Raw genomic sequence first — 16,188 nt, 5'->3', positions numbered from 1 at the left:
AGGTACGGATATGATCGGCGCAACTTGTGGGCCGAAGGGCCTGTTTGTGCTGTAGTGTTCTATGTTCTGTGCTCTAAAACTAGAGGGCATAGGTTTAAGGTGAGATGGGAGAGATACAAAAGTATCCAGAGGGCAATTTTTTCAAACAGAGGGTGGTGAGTGTCTGGAACAAGCTGCCAGAGGTAGTGGTGGAGACGGGTATAGTTTTATCTTTTAAAAAGCATTTAGATAGCTACGTGGGTATGATAGGTATAGGGGGATATAGGCCAAATGCAGGCAATTGGGATTAGTTAGGGGTTTTAAAAAAAAGGGTGGCATGGACAAGTTGAGCTGAAGAGCCTGTTTCCATGCTGTAAACCTCTTTGACTCTATCCACCTGGAGCTAATTAAAATCCAAAGCCTCTAGATAGTCACATATGGAAAGTCATGCTTGTTGTACGAGTGATGGGTTTTCACGTTTTTCTTCCATTAATCCTCACTGTCCTCCATCTCTTATTCCTGTTCTCCTGCATCATACCCAGTGAGAACAAGAATGGAGATATGCTAATGCTGTCACACCAGCAGATGGTGTATCGTGGCAGCTTACAGCAGAGCACAAGGCTGTATTTTGTGCCCATCTCAAATAGTGGGATGTAGAATGGCAGGAGTGCAGCAACAGCTTAGCAACAGTTTACCAACACCATAGAATCAGCTGAAGAGGCACAGGATAAAACTACAGCTTATTTATTGTTCATCTAAGTCTAACAGATGTACAATTAGCCACTGACTATTAATTAACCCAACTACACGCCCCCTCCCCTCCGCCCCCATCTCCCCTGTCCACCCCAAACCCCACACACCTATTGCCTGTGACTTACTGTCTTGAATCCCTTGTGGAAGTAGGTGGGGTTGAGCAATGTTTTACTCTCCCTGGCTGCTTGCAACAGAGGAGCCATCACCTCTCGCCACAGCTTCTGGTGCAGTTGGATAATCTCCTGTACGTTACCGAATAGTTTCTTTGGCTCCACCTGCATGGCATCATGGGTAAAATCAGTCCTAGTATTTCACACATTTGTTCAACTGACAAATTTCCATGCCTGTGTACAGACAATAACCAGGACCAAAGTACAGACAATCGCCAACATCTGTGTGCAGGCAATCACAAGGGTCTGTGTACAGGCAACCACCAGAGCCTGTCTACAGACAACCATCAAGACCTGTGCATACCATGGCCAAAGTATAATCACTGGAGCCTACAATCACCTGAGCCTATGTACAGGCAAACACCAGAGTCAGTGTGCAAACAAGCAATGGACATGTGTATTGACATTAACCAGATTCTGCGGTAAGGCAAACATCAGGGCATGTGTACAGACAATAACCAGTGCTGGAATATTGACAAAACGCCATGGTTCGTAGCTGAATTTCCCATGTATGAGAGGCTGAAGCCTGCAGAGGCTTCCTTGTTCCACACACATTGTTGTACATGAAGTAAACAAGATTCTTGGTTATGGTGACTACTAAAAGATCAGCCTTACCTCAGTCAGCAGGCCTGATTCCTGCAGGTTCACCAAACAGCACAGGAAGAGCTGCAAGAAAAAAGACTCAAAGTAAATAACAAACTGACTCAACAGTGAAACCCAATTCAGGCCAGGACTAAGCTTGCAGTAAACCTCATGCAAGAGTTATTCTTATTGATGGATTAGGGAATTCAGTCAATGCCAGTGAGAGTCAGCACCTTCAGAAGAGATGGGGCATGAACCCCAGTGAGAGTCAGCACCTTCAGAAGAGATGGGGCATGAACCCCAGTGAGAGTCAGCACCTTCAGAAGAGATGGGGCATGAACCCCAGTGAGAGTCAGCACCTTCAGAAATACAGATGACCTCAGCCTCTCTGCTATCAAGTACAAAGAAGGATAAGTACTGGGAGTGAAGTGAGTGTTTCATCCACACAGATCCATGACAGCACCTATTGACATTTCAGAGCTTTTTGGGGCTTCCTGAGGTCAATCAACACATCACTGGCGAGTCACTATCAGAAATATGAACACGACAGTACCATTTAGAGTGGGAAAATATAGACAAGCTGCTGACTGAGAGCTCCCACAGGATCAGGCAATTTCACATCACTCCAAAGTCGTGAGACACTGAAAACTTTACCCAGGTAACAACACGAGTTGATGACAGGGCAAAGACTCACATCTGTGATAACACGGAGCTTCTTGATATAGGCAACTTCTGTATTTAGCAACTCCCAGAGGGCTTCCTGTTGATGACACTGCTTCCGGGTCAACTTCTATTGGGGAGAAGGACACAAAGGCAGGTGGTGAGATCATGGTACTCAAGTAATTGGGCTTCTGCCAGCAAATATCCCACATACTCAAATTTTCCCGAGTAACACCCATCTACTTGCACTCCCTATACATGTGGGAATATTAATGGAGGTGCCTGGGTCTGTGCATATATATTGGGGGAACCCAATATATGGATATGGGAGTTATTAACGTGGGGATTCCAGGACTATCCCCATGAATAGATCTTTAACCAGGCATTCCCCCCTTAATACTCCTGCATACCCAGGTTCTACCCACCCCACTGCACCTCCCCCCCACCCCCCCACTGTAAATACGCCAGATCCCCAGAATCCCTCAAATAAATATCCCCACATACACACACCCAGGCTCCTCAATAAATACCACCACCAATTTGGGCATGTCCATTAATACCACCAAAATTCCTGGACTTCTTCAATAAATATTCCTGTAAACCCACTTTCCTCACTATAGCTGAGTTTGTGCATTTATAGGCTTCTGCAATACCCAAATACTCTTCCATATCCTTGCTTGTGAAACAGCATTTCATCTTTGAATTCATTTTAGACCCTACTGAACTCAAGACGATCAAAATTTCAGATCATAATCTCTGTTCCGATTATCTCAGAGAACAGTTCCTGGTAATGATTCTGTCATTATCTTTTATGCTTCCTCTAGACCTATTTTTTTCTTTCTTTACTTGTTCCACCCACATTTGCTTCCCATCATCACCCCTTTTATTATTTAATTTCCCCTGCCTCCACCCTACCACAGACCTTTTTTTCTGTTCATTTGTGCCTTCCCCTCTTCTCTGTCTCTCCACTTGCTTAAGACCTGTAACATCCCTTACCTTACCAGCTCTGATGGAAGACCATTGATTAAACATTAACTTTGTTTCTCTACACATGTCCTGTCTGATCTACTCAGTGTTGCCAGAATTTAGTGTTTTTATTACCCTCATACCCTCACTTCCCTCACATGTTTTATAGTACCAGCATCTCTCCTATGAACAACACAAATTAAGGAAGAGATCATGATAGTGGGCTAAGAGATTCAGTGTTACTAAGCTCAGCATCAGGTTGTCTTCTCCACGGGTCATTCACCACATGACTGAGGAAAATTAGGATTTAGAAAGGTGGTGTGATTTAATGAGGAGGCAATTTTAATTTCGCTCAGATCTGACAGATCTCTGGTGAGACTCAAATCTGACAGTATGGGTCCAACAAGAAGTAAGTGGGTTACAAGGAAATGTCACAACAGCTCCTTTTCACAATAAACTTTCAATTCAAAGACCCAAACAATCGAATGATATTACTAAAAATTCACAGTGAAGCAAAAACAGTAGAAAATATAATTTTGTTATTGAATTATTTACAACAAAGAAGTCCAGGGGAGTTCCTAACGACTGAATAAATTATTAAATGCACGTTCAAAAATTATTTTTAAGCTGTTTGTCATCATTTAATTTCCCTTTAAAGGCTATTCAATTGAGTGAACAGTGAGAGTGTGGCAGAATTCACCCAATCATTGTTGGCACACATTCTATGGGCACAGTTTGTAATCAGGCTTCATTGCCTCTTTATTAGTCAGGATTCCTGCTGCCAGATACCTTCCAATGACCTTACCTGGTCTGATAGGTGTGCTGGTTAGGTACATTGCCTGTGCTAAATTCTCCCTCAGAATAAATGCACAGATATAACCTGATACTCCATTATCAGCACTTATCATATATCTGTTTCTTTAAAAATGGGCACCTGAAAATAAGCATTTGGACATTTGTGCCTAAGTAACAAACGGAAACAGTGGAATAAGACATCCATTGTGCTTGTAAATACACTGTATAAAAAAGTAGACTGCATTGTGATACCTTTGAATTTGAATAATATTTCAAATGATACTTGAGACTTGTACAACCGATGAGTTAAGTGTAATTTTACAAGATGTAAATTTTAAGTTTAAACTGAGTGTGGCGAATAGGGGATTTTCAAAGTAACTTTATTGCAGTGTTAATGTAAGCCTACTTGTGACACTAATAAATAAACTTTATATTAGAAAGTGCGGGTATTGGATGAGACCAGAATCAGGAAGTACTGTGATGCCCTCCAAGCTGAATATCCTGATAACATTCACTGGGCTCAGACAGGAAGAATGGTCACTGGGAAGAGATATCAGAGGATGCCTGGAGCAATTTTAGTGGTGTGCAGAGTTGGGCTGTTACTCTCAATGTCAGCATCTCTGAGTTTGATTTAATGTTAACTCAACAGCATCCTAAGGAACCTAGCTTCAGTCCTGGCTAATCCAGTCACCTCAGGAGCCTCGATAATCTCCTGCCAAGATCCCTCAAGGTACAGGCTGGTCTCCTCCTCCTCTTCCCAGGAATCCTGGTCGAATCGTAGCTGTGCTGGCAGTTTGGGTAGTCCGAACATGCTGTATGTATGAAGCTTGCTCTGCAGTTGGTCCGTTTTATCCATTTCCTGCAGAGACAGACAGACAGGATAAGCAATCAGGATCTTGGTCAAGTCTGTGGCACAGACTTCCTACTCTCCCCTTGTCCTGAAAATGCTGAGTTGTGCTGATATTTGGGTTCATGCGTGCCAGTGGCCCTTTAAGCTAGATAGTGAGCACCAGTGGGCAGGTTGACCATGCGAGGCATCACTGTTGATATGTAACTTGTTCCTACACAGAAATACACAATAATTAGAGGTCACTGGACAGTCATCAGGGGCAGGAACACTGGCTGGTTTCCTCTCTGTCTAACCAAGAGATCATCAAACTCATTTTTGTATCAACTAACTGAGCAGGGAGAAGGTGCTGGACATTGAAGCTCTGCTGATTTGTGAGGTTCAGCCTCTCACTGGCCAGAAAAGCTAGGCCACAGCACGAGCTCTTAATGATGCTTTGATTCCTGGGGTTCTTTTAATTCCAGGTCAGGGAATAAAAGCCACCCGAGATATCCACAACAACACTAAATAACAAGACTACAGATGCTGCCACTCTTACCCCATGCAGGCATCGCCCCCTCTTCAGGATGACTGGGTGGTCTATTTTGCTCTTCTCAGTGGATTTATTGTGCATTTCCCCCCATCCCAACCACCCACCATGTGAGAAGTGTGCAACTGTTTGTCACTACTACCCATGTATCATGGGTTCATTATATTTCTCCCTCTGCTCTACATCCCACCTGGAGCTGCACAAACCACAGAAACTGCATAACAGAGAATGGAATCCAACCCTCCTCCGATCCCTGATCAATCATACTGGCATCTATTCAGACAGCTGCAGTTCACTCACTGTAACCGGCCCGAAACAGGCGATGAGAGGATAGCAAGTTCCAGAACAGCCCCGAGAGACTGCGCCTGTCCCCTTTTAACTTCTCATACAGCTTGCACCTCATCGACCATTTATTGCTGACTGCAGCCCTTGCCTTATGGTGAATATGGAGCCATAGGTACTGAGGCCACCTCCCAACAAAGGCTCTCACGCACACTAACCTTATCCCCAACCACGCCACACACCACATAGCACCCACCAGAGGTGATTTTCACACCCATGCCCATTGCACTCTGCCCCACATCATCCAATCCCTCTGTGGGTAACTGCTTCTGAAGCCATTAATAAAGCTGAGTTAGACCAGGGGGGTCAGCACCCACCCGGCCAAAGGATCCTGTGCTGGCGCCAGAGCCAAATAACCCACTGAAGCGGCTGGCAGCTCGATTTTTCCAGTTGTCTGCACCTCCGCTGGGCAAGGAGGAGCTGAGTGGGGAGAAGGAATCTGGCAACGGGAGAGTGGATTCCCCCAGGAACTCCATCATATTCTTCCTCCGCCTGTTCACCACCTGAAAAACACAAAACGGGCAAAATGAGTGAGAGACAAGAATAATGAACAGGGGAAGAGAGAAGGAAAAGGTGGAGGGAGGGAGTTGGAGGCTGGCAGGCTGGGGTGGTGTTAAGTGGGATTAGGCGATTGTACAGTACAGCACAAGGTGATGTGAGAATGGAATCCCTTCCCTTCACATGGCAGAAACATAAATGACAGACAGTCAATGCTACAGATTAATTGGACCTGCAGCATGGTTCAGCTCAGTTGCAGCAGCTGACTATGCAGCATTACATAAATATCAGTGCAGCATGTGACAAGGAGTGATGACCTCTGGTACTGAACAAATCCAAAGGCCTCTTGCTAATCTCACAAAAGCAGATAGTTCCAACTGGTCTGTTTAAAAATCAAATCCGTTAGTAAACTTCACCCCAAATGCTCAGAATATGAGAAAAAAACAAACAACAGCCAACCCAGTGAGTCAGCACCTTCAAGAGGGGAAGGGAGCTGAACCCCAGTGAGAGTCAGCACCTTCAGGAGAGGGACTGAACCCCAGTGAGAGTCAGCACCTTCAGGAGAGGGACTGAACCCCAGTGAGAGTCAGCACCTTCAGGAGAGGGACTGAACCCCAGTGAGAGTCAGCACCTTCAGGAGAGGGACTGAACCCCAGTGAGAGTCAGCACCTTCAGGAGAGGAGCTGAACCCCAGTGAGAGTCAGCACGTTCAGGAGAGGGACTGAACCCCAGTGAGAGTCAGCACCTTCAGGAGAGGAGCTGAACCCCAGTGAGAGTCAGCACGTTCAGGAGAGGGACTGAACCCCAGTGAGAGTCAGCACCTTCAGGAGAGGGACTGAACCCCAGTGAGAGTCAGCACCTTCAGGAGAGGAGCTGAACCCCAGTGAGAGTCAGCACCTTCAGGAGAGGAGCTGAACCCAGTGAGAGTCAGCACCTTCAGGAGAGGGACTGAACCCCAGTGAGAGTCAGCACCTTCAGGAGAGGAGCTGAACCCCAGTGAGAGTCAGCACCTTCAGGAGAGGGACTGAACCCCAGTGAGAGTCAGCACCTTCAGGAGAGGGACTGAACCCCAGTGAGAGTCAGCACCTTCAGGAGAGGGACTGAACCCCAGTGAGAGTCAGCACCTTCAGGAGAGGGACTGAACCCCAGTGAGAGTCAGCACCTTCAGGAGAGGGACTGAACCCCAGTGAGAGTCAGCATCTTCAGGAGAGGGACTGAACCCCAGTGAGAGTCAGCACCTTCAGGAGAGGGACTGAACCCCAGTGAGAGTCAGCACCTTCAGGAGAGGGACTGAACCCCAGTGAGAGTCAGCACCTTCAGGAGAGGGACTGAACCCCAGTGAGAGTCAGCACCTTCAGGACAGGAGCTGAACCCCAGTGAGAGTCAGCACCTTCAGGAGAGGGACTGAACCCCAGTGAGAGTCAGCACCTTCAGGAGAGGAGCTGAACCCCAGTGAGAGTCAGCACCTTCAGGAGAGGGACTGAACCCCAGTGAGAGTCAGCACCTTCAGGAGAGGGACTGAACCCCAGTGAGAGTCAGCACCTTCAGGAGAGGAGGAAGACCTATACACCAGTGAGAGTCAGCACCTTCAAGAGAAGAGAGCGACCTGAACCCTAGTGAAAGCCAGTACCCTCACTGACTCCATACTAATTATTGCCCTGATCTGGTATTGCAACAAACACATAAAAATGTAAGTGACTATACATCAAAGTAATTCATTGCATGTGAAGCAGTTTGTTTTGTTCCTGGCAGAAGATCTGATTAGGATCAAATTAAACACAGATCTTCCTGTTTGGTACAAGCTGGAAAGTCCACCATTCCCTTCCCTCTCCCTATCCCTGTAGCCCCAGTCCATATTTAGCAAGCAAGCACAGCAGGAGCTGTTATTGGTGTTTCAACTGCCCTTGTGTCCTGAGATAGGGAGGGAAATCAGCCTAGGATTTCAGTCCTGATCCTTACTCCAGGAAATGGACGGAAATAAAATTAAGTGAACGTGTTCTGAGTATGAGTGACAAGAGTGTAGTCTGCACAATGAGTAGGCAGGGTCTGAATATGAGTGACACAAGTGGCTAGAGTCTGACAAAGAGGGGGCAGCGTGTGAATATTAGTAGCTTTAAAAAGGAAAAGCAAGAATTGTTTTTATATAATGCTTTTCATGACCTGAGGATATAGCAAAGCATTTTATAGCCAATGAAATATTTTTGAAATATAGTCAGTATTGTAGCATAGGAAAAATGGCAGCCAATTTATGCACAGGGAGCTCCTATGAACATTAATGTCAAGCCGGTAATAAATACTTTGTACAGAGAAGATCAGCAGCGTCAGGGAACCAACCAGAGGAACCTACTAAATTGGACCTTCTTTGAACATTTTCTTTTTCTAATTCTGTGATTACTGTTTAATGGGGCCTGCCAGCTCCCTGCTTTACCTGGTCCTCCATCAGATAGCTTACAATCAAATGGAATAGGCCAGATAGGTTATCAGTGCCCTTATTTGCACTGGGAGACAATGAACAAAGAAAGTAAATTGGTTTCTGTTAATTTAATCAATATGGGCATGCTACTGAGATCCTGGTGTACAAAACAGTGATTCATTGATTAATTTCTCATCGACTGACTAACTCTCTCAGTCTAGACAGTCTGGATCCCACTCTCTGCTGCTCTGGGATTAGCTGATATCAGTCTGGATAGAGGCTCATATTCTCACTGAGTGATTGTGTAATTATGAATCTCAATGACTGCCAGTACCTTCTCTGCCCCAAAGCCTGGGTGCCCTTGCTTCCTGCTCCTACTACCCAAAACCCTGTTTCTGATCCACTACCCAGAACCCTGTTTCTGATCCATTACCCCTGGCACTGGCCCTCTGACAATACTATTCCAAGCTGACTTTCCTGCTCTGAGTGGAGTCACAACCACCTGCCATGATTTGAGACCCAGTTTGGATGGATTTGAAGCTTGGGCACCAACTTTTGAGTGTCTCTTGTATTTCAAGGACATAAATTTGTGCTGTTCTGTGTCGTTAAAATTCTACTGCAGTCAGTCCATTTCAGGGATATACTGACCTCATATCCCCTCGCATTCCCTCACCTCCAAAAGCTTTTCGACGATTCATCCCAGCCCTTCACCTCAGTCCTCACCTCAATTCCTGCTGGACCAACAGTGGGGTTACTGGCCATATCAACTGAATCCCAGTTCGACCATACAGACACTTTGAGCAGCTCGACACCCCCAGGAGCTAGGCAGTCCTTCATCCTGGATCCAAGCTTGCAGGAGCAATCAAAAGCAGCAGGAGGGAGAGGAGCCAAGCCAGTAATACAGGAGAGAGCAGTTCCTCACAATCCCAAAACAAGGGATTTCTTCCCTGCCAGAACCCAGTTCCTGCTGCAATCAATCAGAGGGAGAAATACTGGTCTCTCTGGAGCTGTTGAAGTAAGTGTCTGTCGACAGCTCTGTCCTAACTGCTGCCAAATGGTTCTTATCAGGAGGGGGAGGAGCTAGTCAGCAGGAGAATTTCACCTCAATAAACAGACAAATGTCGTCAATTCATCAACAGGATTGCCCTCTCAGACTGTCAAACAAAAACCTCATTCTGCATCACAACTCACATCATTCCCAGCCTCAACAGTCTCATCAGCCCTGACAGAGCAGGTTAACTCAGCAGACACAGGGGATTAATTCAGTGATAGAGGGAGGGTTAACTCAGGAATGGACAGCAGATTAGGTTAGTGATAAGAAAAGTTAGCTCAGAAGGATAGCTCAATGATCGAGCATCAGCTCAGCAACTGAGAGGGCTGACTAAATACACAAGGCTAACTGAAAACAGCCATACTGAAAACATTAACATAATAAGTTTAGTACAGATCAAAGGCCTCTGACTATGGCGATATTTATTACACTGTGTTCATTATGCTGCTGAAATGGTCACTGTATGAAGGCAATGCAAGAAGTTATCCTCTGAATATCGTTCTGCGCATCAGGATCACTTGAACTCAAAGAAGCTCATGACCCCATATCGGATAAGGTTGGCTGTAGCCTGCAGCCCAGGTCCTATACATCAGTGAAGGGTCTGCACCCTCGGAACAGAGGGAGAGAAAACAGACTTAACTAGGCAGTGGTATTGCAAGGGTTAAATCCAGGACAGAGCTAAATGGAAGTCCAATGTGAGCACTTCCAGCTCAGGGAAAACCCCAGAGAAACAAAGGTTAATCATTGTTATTTTCAAATGCTGTATCATTGCAATCCATCGGAAAGTTACAGGACAAAATCTTAAAGATTTTGTGAACAGTGACTTGTGAGCATTCAGCAGATGGTCAGAGGTGAATTTACCCATAGCTGAGCCTGCAACTGTCATGCATGTGGGATTGGTGGGTTTGTGGAAAATGCACAATTGTAGCCATAAGTCCAAAATCATCTATCCCATCTGAGCAAGCTATGCACTTATCACGTTATGTCTCAAATTACTCATAAATAAGATTCAAAAATGCTTTTTTTCTGTAAGTATCCCTCTAACATGCATTTATACGAAGCAATAACAACTGCTTCCACCTTCTCACTGGGGACTGTGACTAGATTTATAAATCAGTACAGACAGGTAACATCTTACCCACACTCATCTCAGGACACGGACTGTTTAGCTTCTTGTATCCCACACCCCACCCTAACCCGTGCCCCCTGGAGAACAGCCAGTATTTGCTTTACCTGATCTTCTTAGCTGCTCTCTCCTGCTTTGGCTGAGGAATCAAGATTGTATATTGGGCCAAGTCAATTCCCCTCCAAATCTGTTGGTAGCATCTGTGTGCTAATGGGCTTGCACTTGGCACCATATTGCTGAACCTGTGTTCTCACTAGATCCATATAACACCAGATCCTCCAAGTGCCCGATGGCCGGAGGCGTCAGCTGTGACAGGCCACTGACTCAACGCAAGCCAAAATATGGGTAACTACTGTCAGAGAAAAACTGAGGCTGGGCACCCGTCACATTCGAGAATCCAAGCTAAATATAGCAGGTCTGCATTGCCATTCCCCTTCCTTAGTACGCGCACTTGACTGGGTGACCTGCGCTGTGTGGTCAGTTTGGTGAGTGAGCTGCAATTTGTCTGACAGGTTTGTCAGTAATAAGTAATGAGGAAGCAAAGAGCAGCTTGGATGCATACTTTCTGGAATTCTCTGTCAAGGGAATCACCCAGGGCTTTCCCTAGGCATCTGTTAACGCTTTAAGTGCCAGCTAATCCTTCAACTCCAGTCACTAGCTGTGTTCAACTTAAACCTTCAAGGAACTAAATTCCCAGCTGATGCGCAGGCTATGAATTTGTCTGCAATCCAGCACCAGATGTGGAGACAGAATCAAGGTTTGAAGGTATGTCAGTGCTATTGTTATGTTACAAAACTAAAAATCCAGAGAACATAAATTCAAATTTCACCAAGGCAGTCTAAGAATTTTAATTAAGTTTTAAAGAAGTGGTATTAGAAAAAGTGACCAATAAGCTGTCAGACTGTCATAAAAATCCAATTAGTTCACTAATGTCCTATCGGAAGGGAAACTAGCTATCATTACCCAGTCTGGTCTGGATGTGACTCCAGACTATACCACTGTAGTTTACATTCAATCACTCTCTGAAGTGGGCAAACCACACAGTTGTACCACACCATGAGGAAGAAAAGAAGGCCCACTAACACCATCTCAGAGAAACCAGGGATCAAAGGATATCACTATTGTTGTAGTGTATTAAAGTTAGAGAATGGAGGGGGATTTCAGCAGCTGGAGAGGGGTGAGGAGGACGGGAATGTGAAGGGAGAAGAGAGATATGAGTGAAAGCAAAGAATGACAAAAAGTCTGCAGGCTCTCCCATTTGATGAGAACAGCCAGAATTCAAAACCATAGTGACTGGAGCACTCAGAGGCTATACATATTACAGACTATGAATAATCAACTTGTTTAACAACCTGAACATTCATCTCCAATCTGGCTTGTGTGGAATGACCAGGCCCCTTGAAGAAACAAAGAGGGATTTAATAACTTTAGACCCACGCTGATCTCAGGGAATGATACCCCCAGTTATAGTGCCCTCGACACTTGGCACAGAGCACAGTACCGAGTCTGGCAAGATCACTGAACCTGGATGAGCTTGGCTAACTCATCCCATCTTGAACAGATGTCAATTGCGGTCCTTCCACTTGGGTCACATTTGAGCCTTTGTTATTTCAATGTTTGGTGACTATCTAAGAACGTGTAGCAATACTTGAAGAGACAGAGTATCTTACCCCTATGTCCATGTTGTCTCGTCCCGGCAAAGTTTGCTCGGTTTTGTCCATTGTTGGGGTGCAGATGAATGGGGGATTGACTGTTGAAGGCCGCATGATGGGTAAGCTCAAAGATTTGATCTCCTTAACAGTCTGTTCCACCTTCAGCTCACTGCTGGGTTTTGCTGCAGAGTGAGAACAGAGAATGTGATTAGAGATAGAGCCAGGAAGAACGTTCCCTCTCCCTACATTAAACCCATATGCAGATCAGAGCAGTGTTCAATACTGCTGTCTTTCGATTTCCTGACTGACCCCAGAGGATGCACTCTCTTTCTAACTGCAAATCAAAGCTTTTGCTTCTGGATACCCCTGGGGTAAGTGACTGATGGAAATGCTAACTGGGGCATGGCACAATCTGATTCTCTGCCATTTCACATCAGTTACCACTGCAGTCACACTAAAATGCCCCTGTGAGATCCCAAGCTCTCAGTCATTAATCATATTCCTGAGCAAGGCACTAATTAAACTTTGATACATATTTGGCACCAATTAAACTCATTACCTTCATACCACGCAAATGCCAGTCAATGACCATCCCCAACAAAAGAAAATCTAAACATATCATGACCAGCGGTGTGTCTCAGGGATCAGTGCTGGGCTCACTGTTACTTGTCATTTATATTAATGATTTGAATGAGAATCTAGCAGGCATGGTTAATAAGTTTGCAGATGACACCAAGATTGGTGGCATAGTGGACAGTGAAGAACATTATCTCTGATTGCAATGGGAACTTGATCAATTGGACCAGTGGGCTGATGAATGGCTGATGGATTTTAATTTAGATAAATGCGAGGTGGTGCAGTTTAGTAGAGCGAACCAGGGCAGGACTTAGTCAGTCAATGATAGGGTGCTGGGGAGAATTACAGAACAAAGAGATCTAGGAGTACATGTTCATAGCTCCTTGAAAGTGGAGTCACAGGTTGTCAGGGTGGTGAAGAAAGCATTCAACATGCTTGGTTTTCTCGGTCAGAACATTGAATACAGGAGTTGGGGCGTCTTGTTGAAGTTGTACAAGACATTGGTAAAGCCACACTTGGAATACTGTGTACAGTTCTGGTCACCCTATTATAGAAAGGATATTATTAAACTAGAAAGAGCACAGAAGAGATTTACTAGGATGCTACTATGACTTGAGTTATAAGGAGAGGCTGGGTAGACTGGGAGTTTTTTCTCTGGAGCGTAGAAGGCTGAGGGGTGATCTTATGGAAGTCTATAAAATAATGAGGGTACACACCAGCTAGATAGTCAATATCTTTTCCTAATGGTAGGAGAGTCTAAAGCTAGAGGGCATAGGTTTAAGGTGAGAGGGGAGAGTTACAAAAGTGTTCAGTGGGCCAATTGTTTCACACAGAGGGTGGTGAGTGTCATAAGAACATAAGAAATAGGAGGAGGAGTAGGCCATCTAGCCCTGCGAACCTGCCCCACCATTCAATAAGATCATGGCTGATTTGCAGTGGATCAGTTCCACTTTCCCGCTTTCTCCCCATAACCCTTAATTCCCTTGTCTATCAGAAATCTATCCACCCATGACTTAAATATATTTAACGAGGTAGCCTCCACCACTTCAATGGGCAAAGAATTCCAGAGATTCACCACCCTTTGGGTGAAGAAGTTCCTCCTCAACTCCATTCTAAACTGCTCACCCCCTTATTTTGAGGCTGTGCCCTCTAGTTCTGTTTTCCTTTCTAAGCAGAAAGAATCTCTCTACCTCTACCCTATCTAGCCTCCTTCACTGTCTTGTAGGTCTCTATAAGATCCCCCCTCAGCCTTCCAAACTCCAATGAGTACAGGCCCAATCTATTTAATCTCTCCTCATAAGCTATCTCCCTCATCTCCGGTATCAGCCTGGTGAACCTTCTTTGCACTCCCTCCAAGACCAATATATCCTTACGCAAATAAGGGGACCAAAACTGCACACAGTTCTCCAGTTGTGGCCTCACCAGTGCCCTGTACAGTTGCAGCAAGACCTCCCTGCTTTTATATTCTATCCCCCTCGCTATAAAGGCCAACATCCCATTCGCCTTCTTGATCACCTGCTGCACCTGCAGACTGAGTTTTTGCGATTCGTGCACAAGGACCCCAGGTCCCTCTGCACCGTAGCATGCTGCAGCTTTTCACCCTTTAAATAATATTCCTTCCTACTATTATTTCTACCAAAGTGGATAACCTCACATTTGCTAATGTTATACTCCATAACTTGTCTGGAACAAGCTATAGAGGCGAATACAAATTTGTCTTTTAAAAAGCATTTAGACAGTTACATAGGTAAGATGGGTATAGAGGGAGCCAAATGTGGGCAATTCGTATTAGCTTAAGGGTTTAAAAAAAAGCGGCACAGACAAGTTGGGCTGAAGGGCCTGTTCCAATGCTGTAAACCTCTACGACTTTATCTCCCCCTGACATGCACTGGCATTACCATTGGTGAATCCCCACTATCAACATCCTGGGGGTTACTATTGACCGGAAAATAACTGGAAAGGCTATAGAAATGCTGTGGCTAAAAATGTAGGTCAGAGGCTGGAAATTCTGCAGAGAGTGAAAAATCCTCCTGACCCATTGTTTGTATACCACCTACAAGTTTCAAGTCAGCAATGTGATGGAATACTCTCCACTTGCCTGGATCAATGCTATCAAAAGTGTGACTGTTATCAAGCATGTACCAGAGTATGATTGTTGTCAAGAGTGTGATTGTTAATGAGCATGTACCAGAGTACCATTGTCACATAACAATAACACTCTGGTACATGCTATCAACAGTGTAATTGCTCTCAAGCATGTAACAAAGTGAGTTTGTACTAGTGTGCGATTGCTGTCAAGTCTGGCACAGGCCTGATAACAATCACACTTTTGATAACAATCAACTCTGGTATATGCTTGATAACAGTCAGATTCCAGTACAACAATCACACTCTCAAAAGAAATCACACTCTCGATTGCAATCATACTCTGACACACACTCGATGACAAGAATGAGGAGTGAGTTTGAAGTTATCCAAAATCTCAGAACAAGTAATTTCCTCAATGGGCTGAGGACCAGGGACGTATTTATAGTGAAATACACCGTGCCTAGGCATAGGGCATTGGAACGATGAGGAGCCCCCACCTGGGAAACTCTGCTGGGGTATAGATGCACTCTCACAGACTTCATTAGCGACCACAAAAATTTTTATTACTATGAATTGTGCAGGCCACGTGGGCTGTAGCTTGCTCCCAAAATGTCTATGCCTCTGTCTAGGAGCCTTTCTCACCATGGGTTGATTCCAGACTCTAGGTCATCCAAGCTAGGTGACCCTTACTCTGCTGAGTTTCCCTTAGGGAGCAGCCATCACATCCCTTGCTCTTTAACTCCTTTATACAAACTTTAATAACTAATCCACTCCATCCTAAATACTAACTAAACATTATGTATATGAGTTGGACAATAATAAGTCGAGTTTTTGAGGGGTTTTCTGTTTTTTGTAGAGCAGCATAATTCTGTTGTCTGAGATGCTTCCACAGGATCGACGTTAGTGGGAACGGCAGTAATCGGGACCTCTTCTGGCCCAGGCGATTCTTTACTACTTGCTTCCATGGAGACATCGGTTATGCCTATAACAGGCCAAGTAGGTACTTTGGTGCATACAGTTTCAAAAATATTTCTTGATGGCAACACTGATTGCTGCACCATCTCTCTACTCTTCAAGTGGTCCAAGTATTTCTCACCTTCCATATCCACTTGGTGTGAAAGGCGTCTGGTCTTAGAGGCAATGATTCCAGAGATCCAATTT

At 45.0% G+C, this 16,188-nt stretch overlaps 1 protein-coding gene across 7 annotated transcripts in view; it reads right to left on the bottom strand.

The window, feature by feature from the left end:
- LOC145360272 (pleckstrin homology domain-containing family G member 5-like) overlaps positions 1-16,188 on the bottom strand; it is a 141,592-nt gene that overhangs the window by 14,132 nt on the left and 111,272 nt on the right. For all 7 annotated transcript variants that reach the window (XM_080215388.1, XM_080215390.1, XM_080215391.1 and 4 more), the window contains 6 exons: positions 12,382-12,545; positions 5,941-6,126; positions 4,597-4,764; positions 2,179-2,274; positions 1,518-1,568; positions 858-1,007 (listed from right to left, as the gene is read on the bottom strand). In XM_080215388.1, the coding sequence (XP_080071514.1) occupies positions 858-1,007; positions 1,518-1,568; positions 2,179-2,274; positions 4,597-4,764; positions 5,941-6,126; positions 12,382-12,545 (815 nt within the window). The remainder of the gene's footprint in view (positions 1-857; positions 1,008-1,517; positions 1,569-2,178; positions 2,275-4,596; positions 4,765-5,940; positions 6,127-12,381; positions 12,546-16,188) is intronic.

This window comes from Carcharhinus amblyrhynchos, chromosome 30 (genome assembly GCF_965287045.1).
Source record: "Carcharhinus amblyrhynchos chromosome 30, sCarAmb.v2.hapA, whole genome shotgun sequence".
In the NCBI taxonomy this organism is placed as follows: domain Eukaryota; kingdom Metazoa; phylum Chordata; class Chondrichthyes; order Carcharhiniformes; family Carcharhinidae; genus Carcharhinus; species Carcharhinus amblyrhynchos.
Note: the sequence above shows the minus strand (reverse complement) of the source record. Positions and strands in the feature narration are given on the sequence as shown.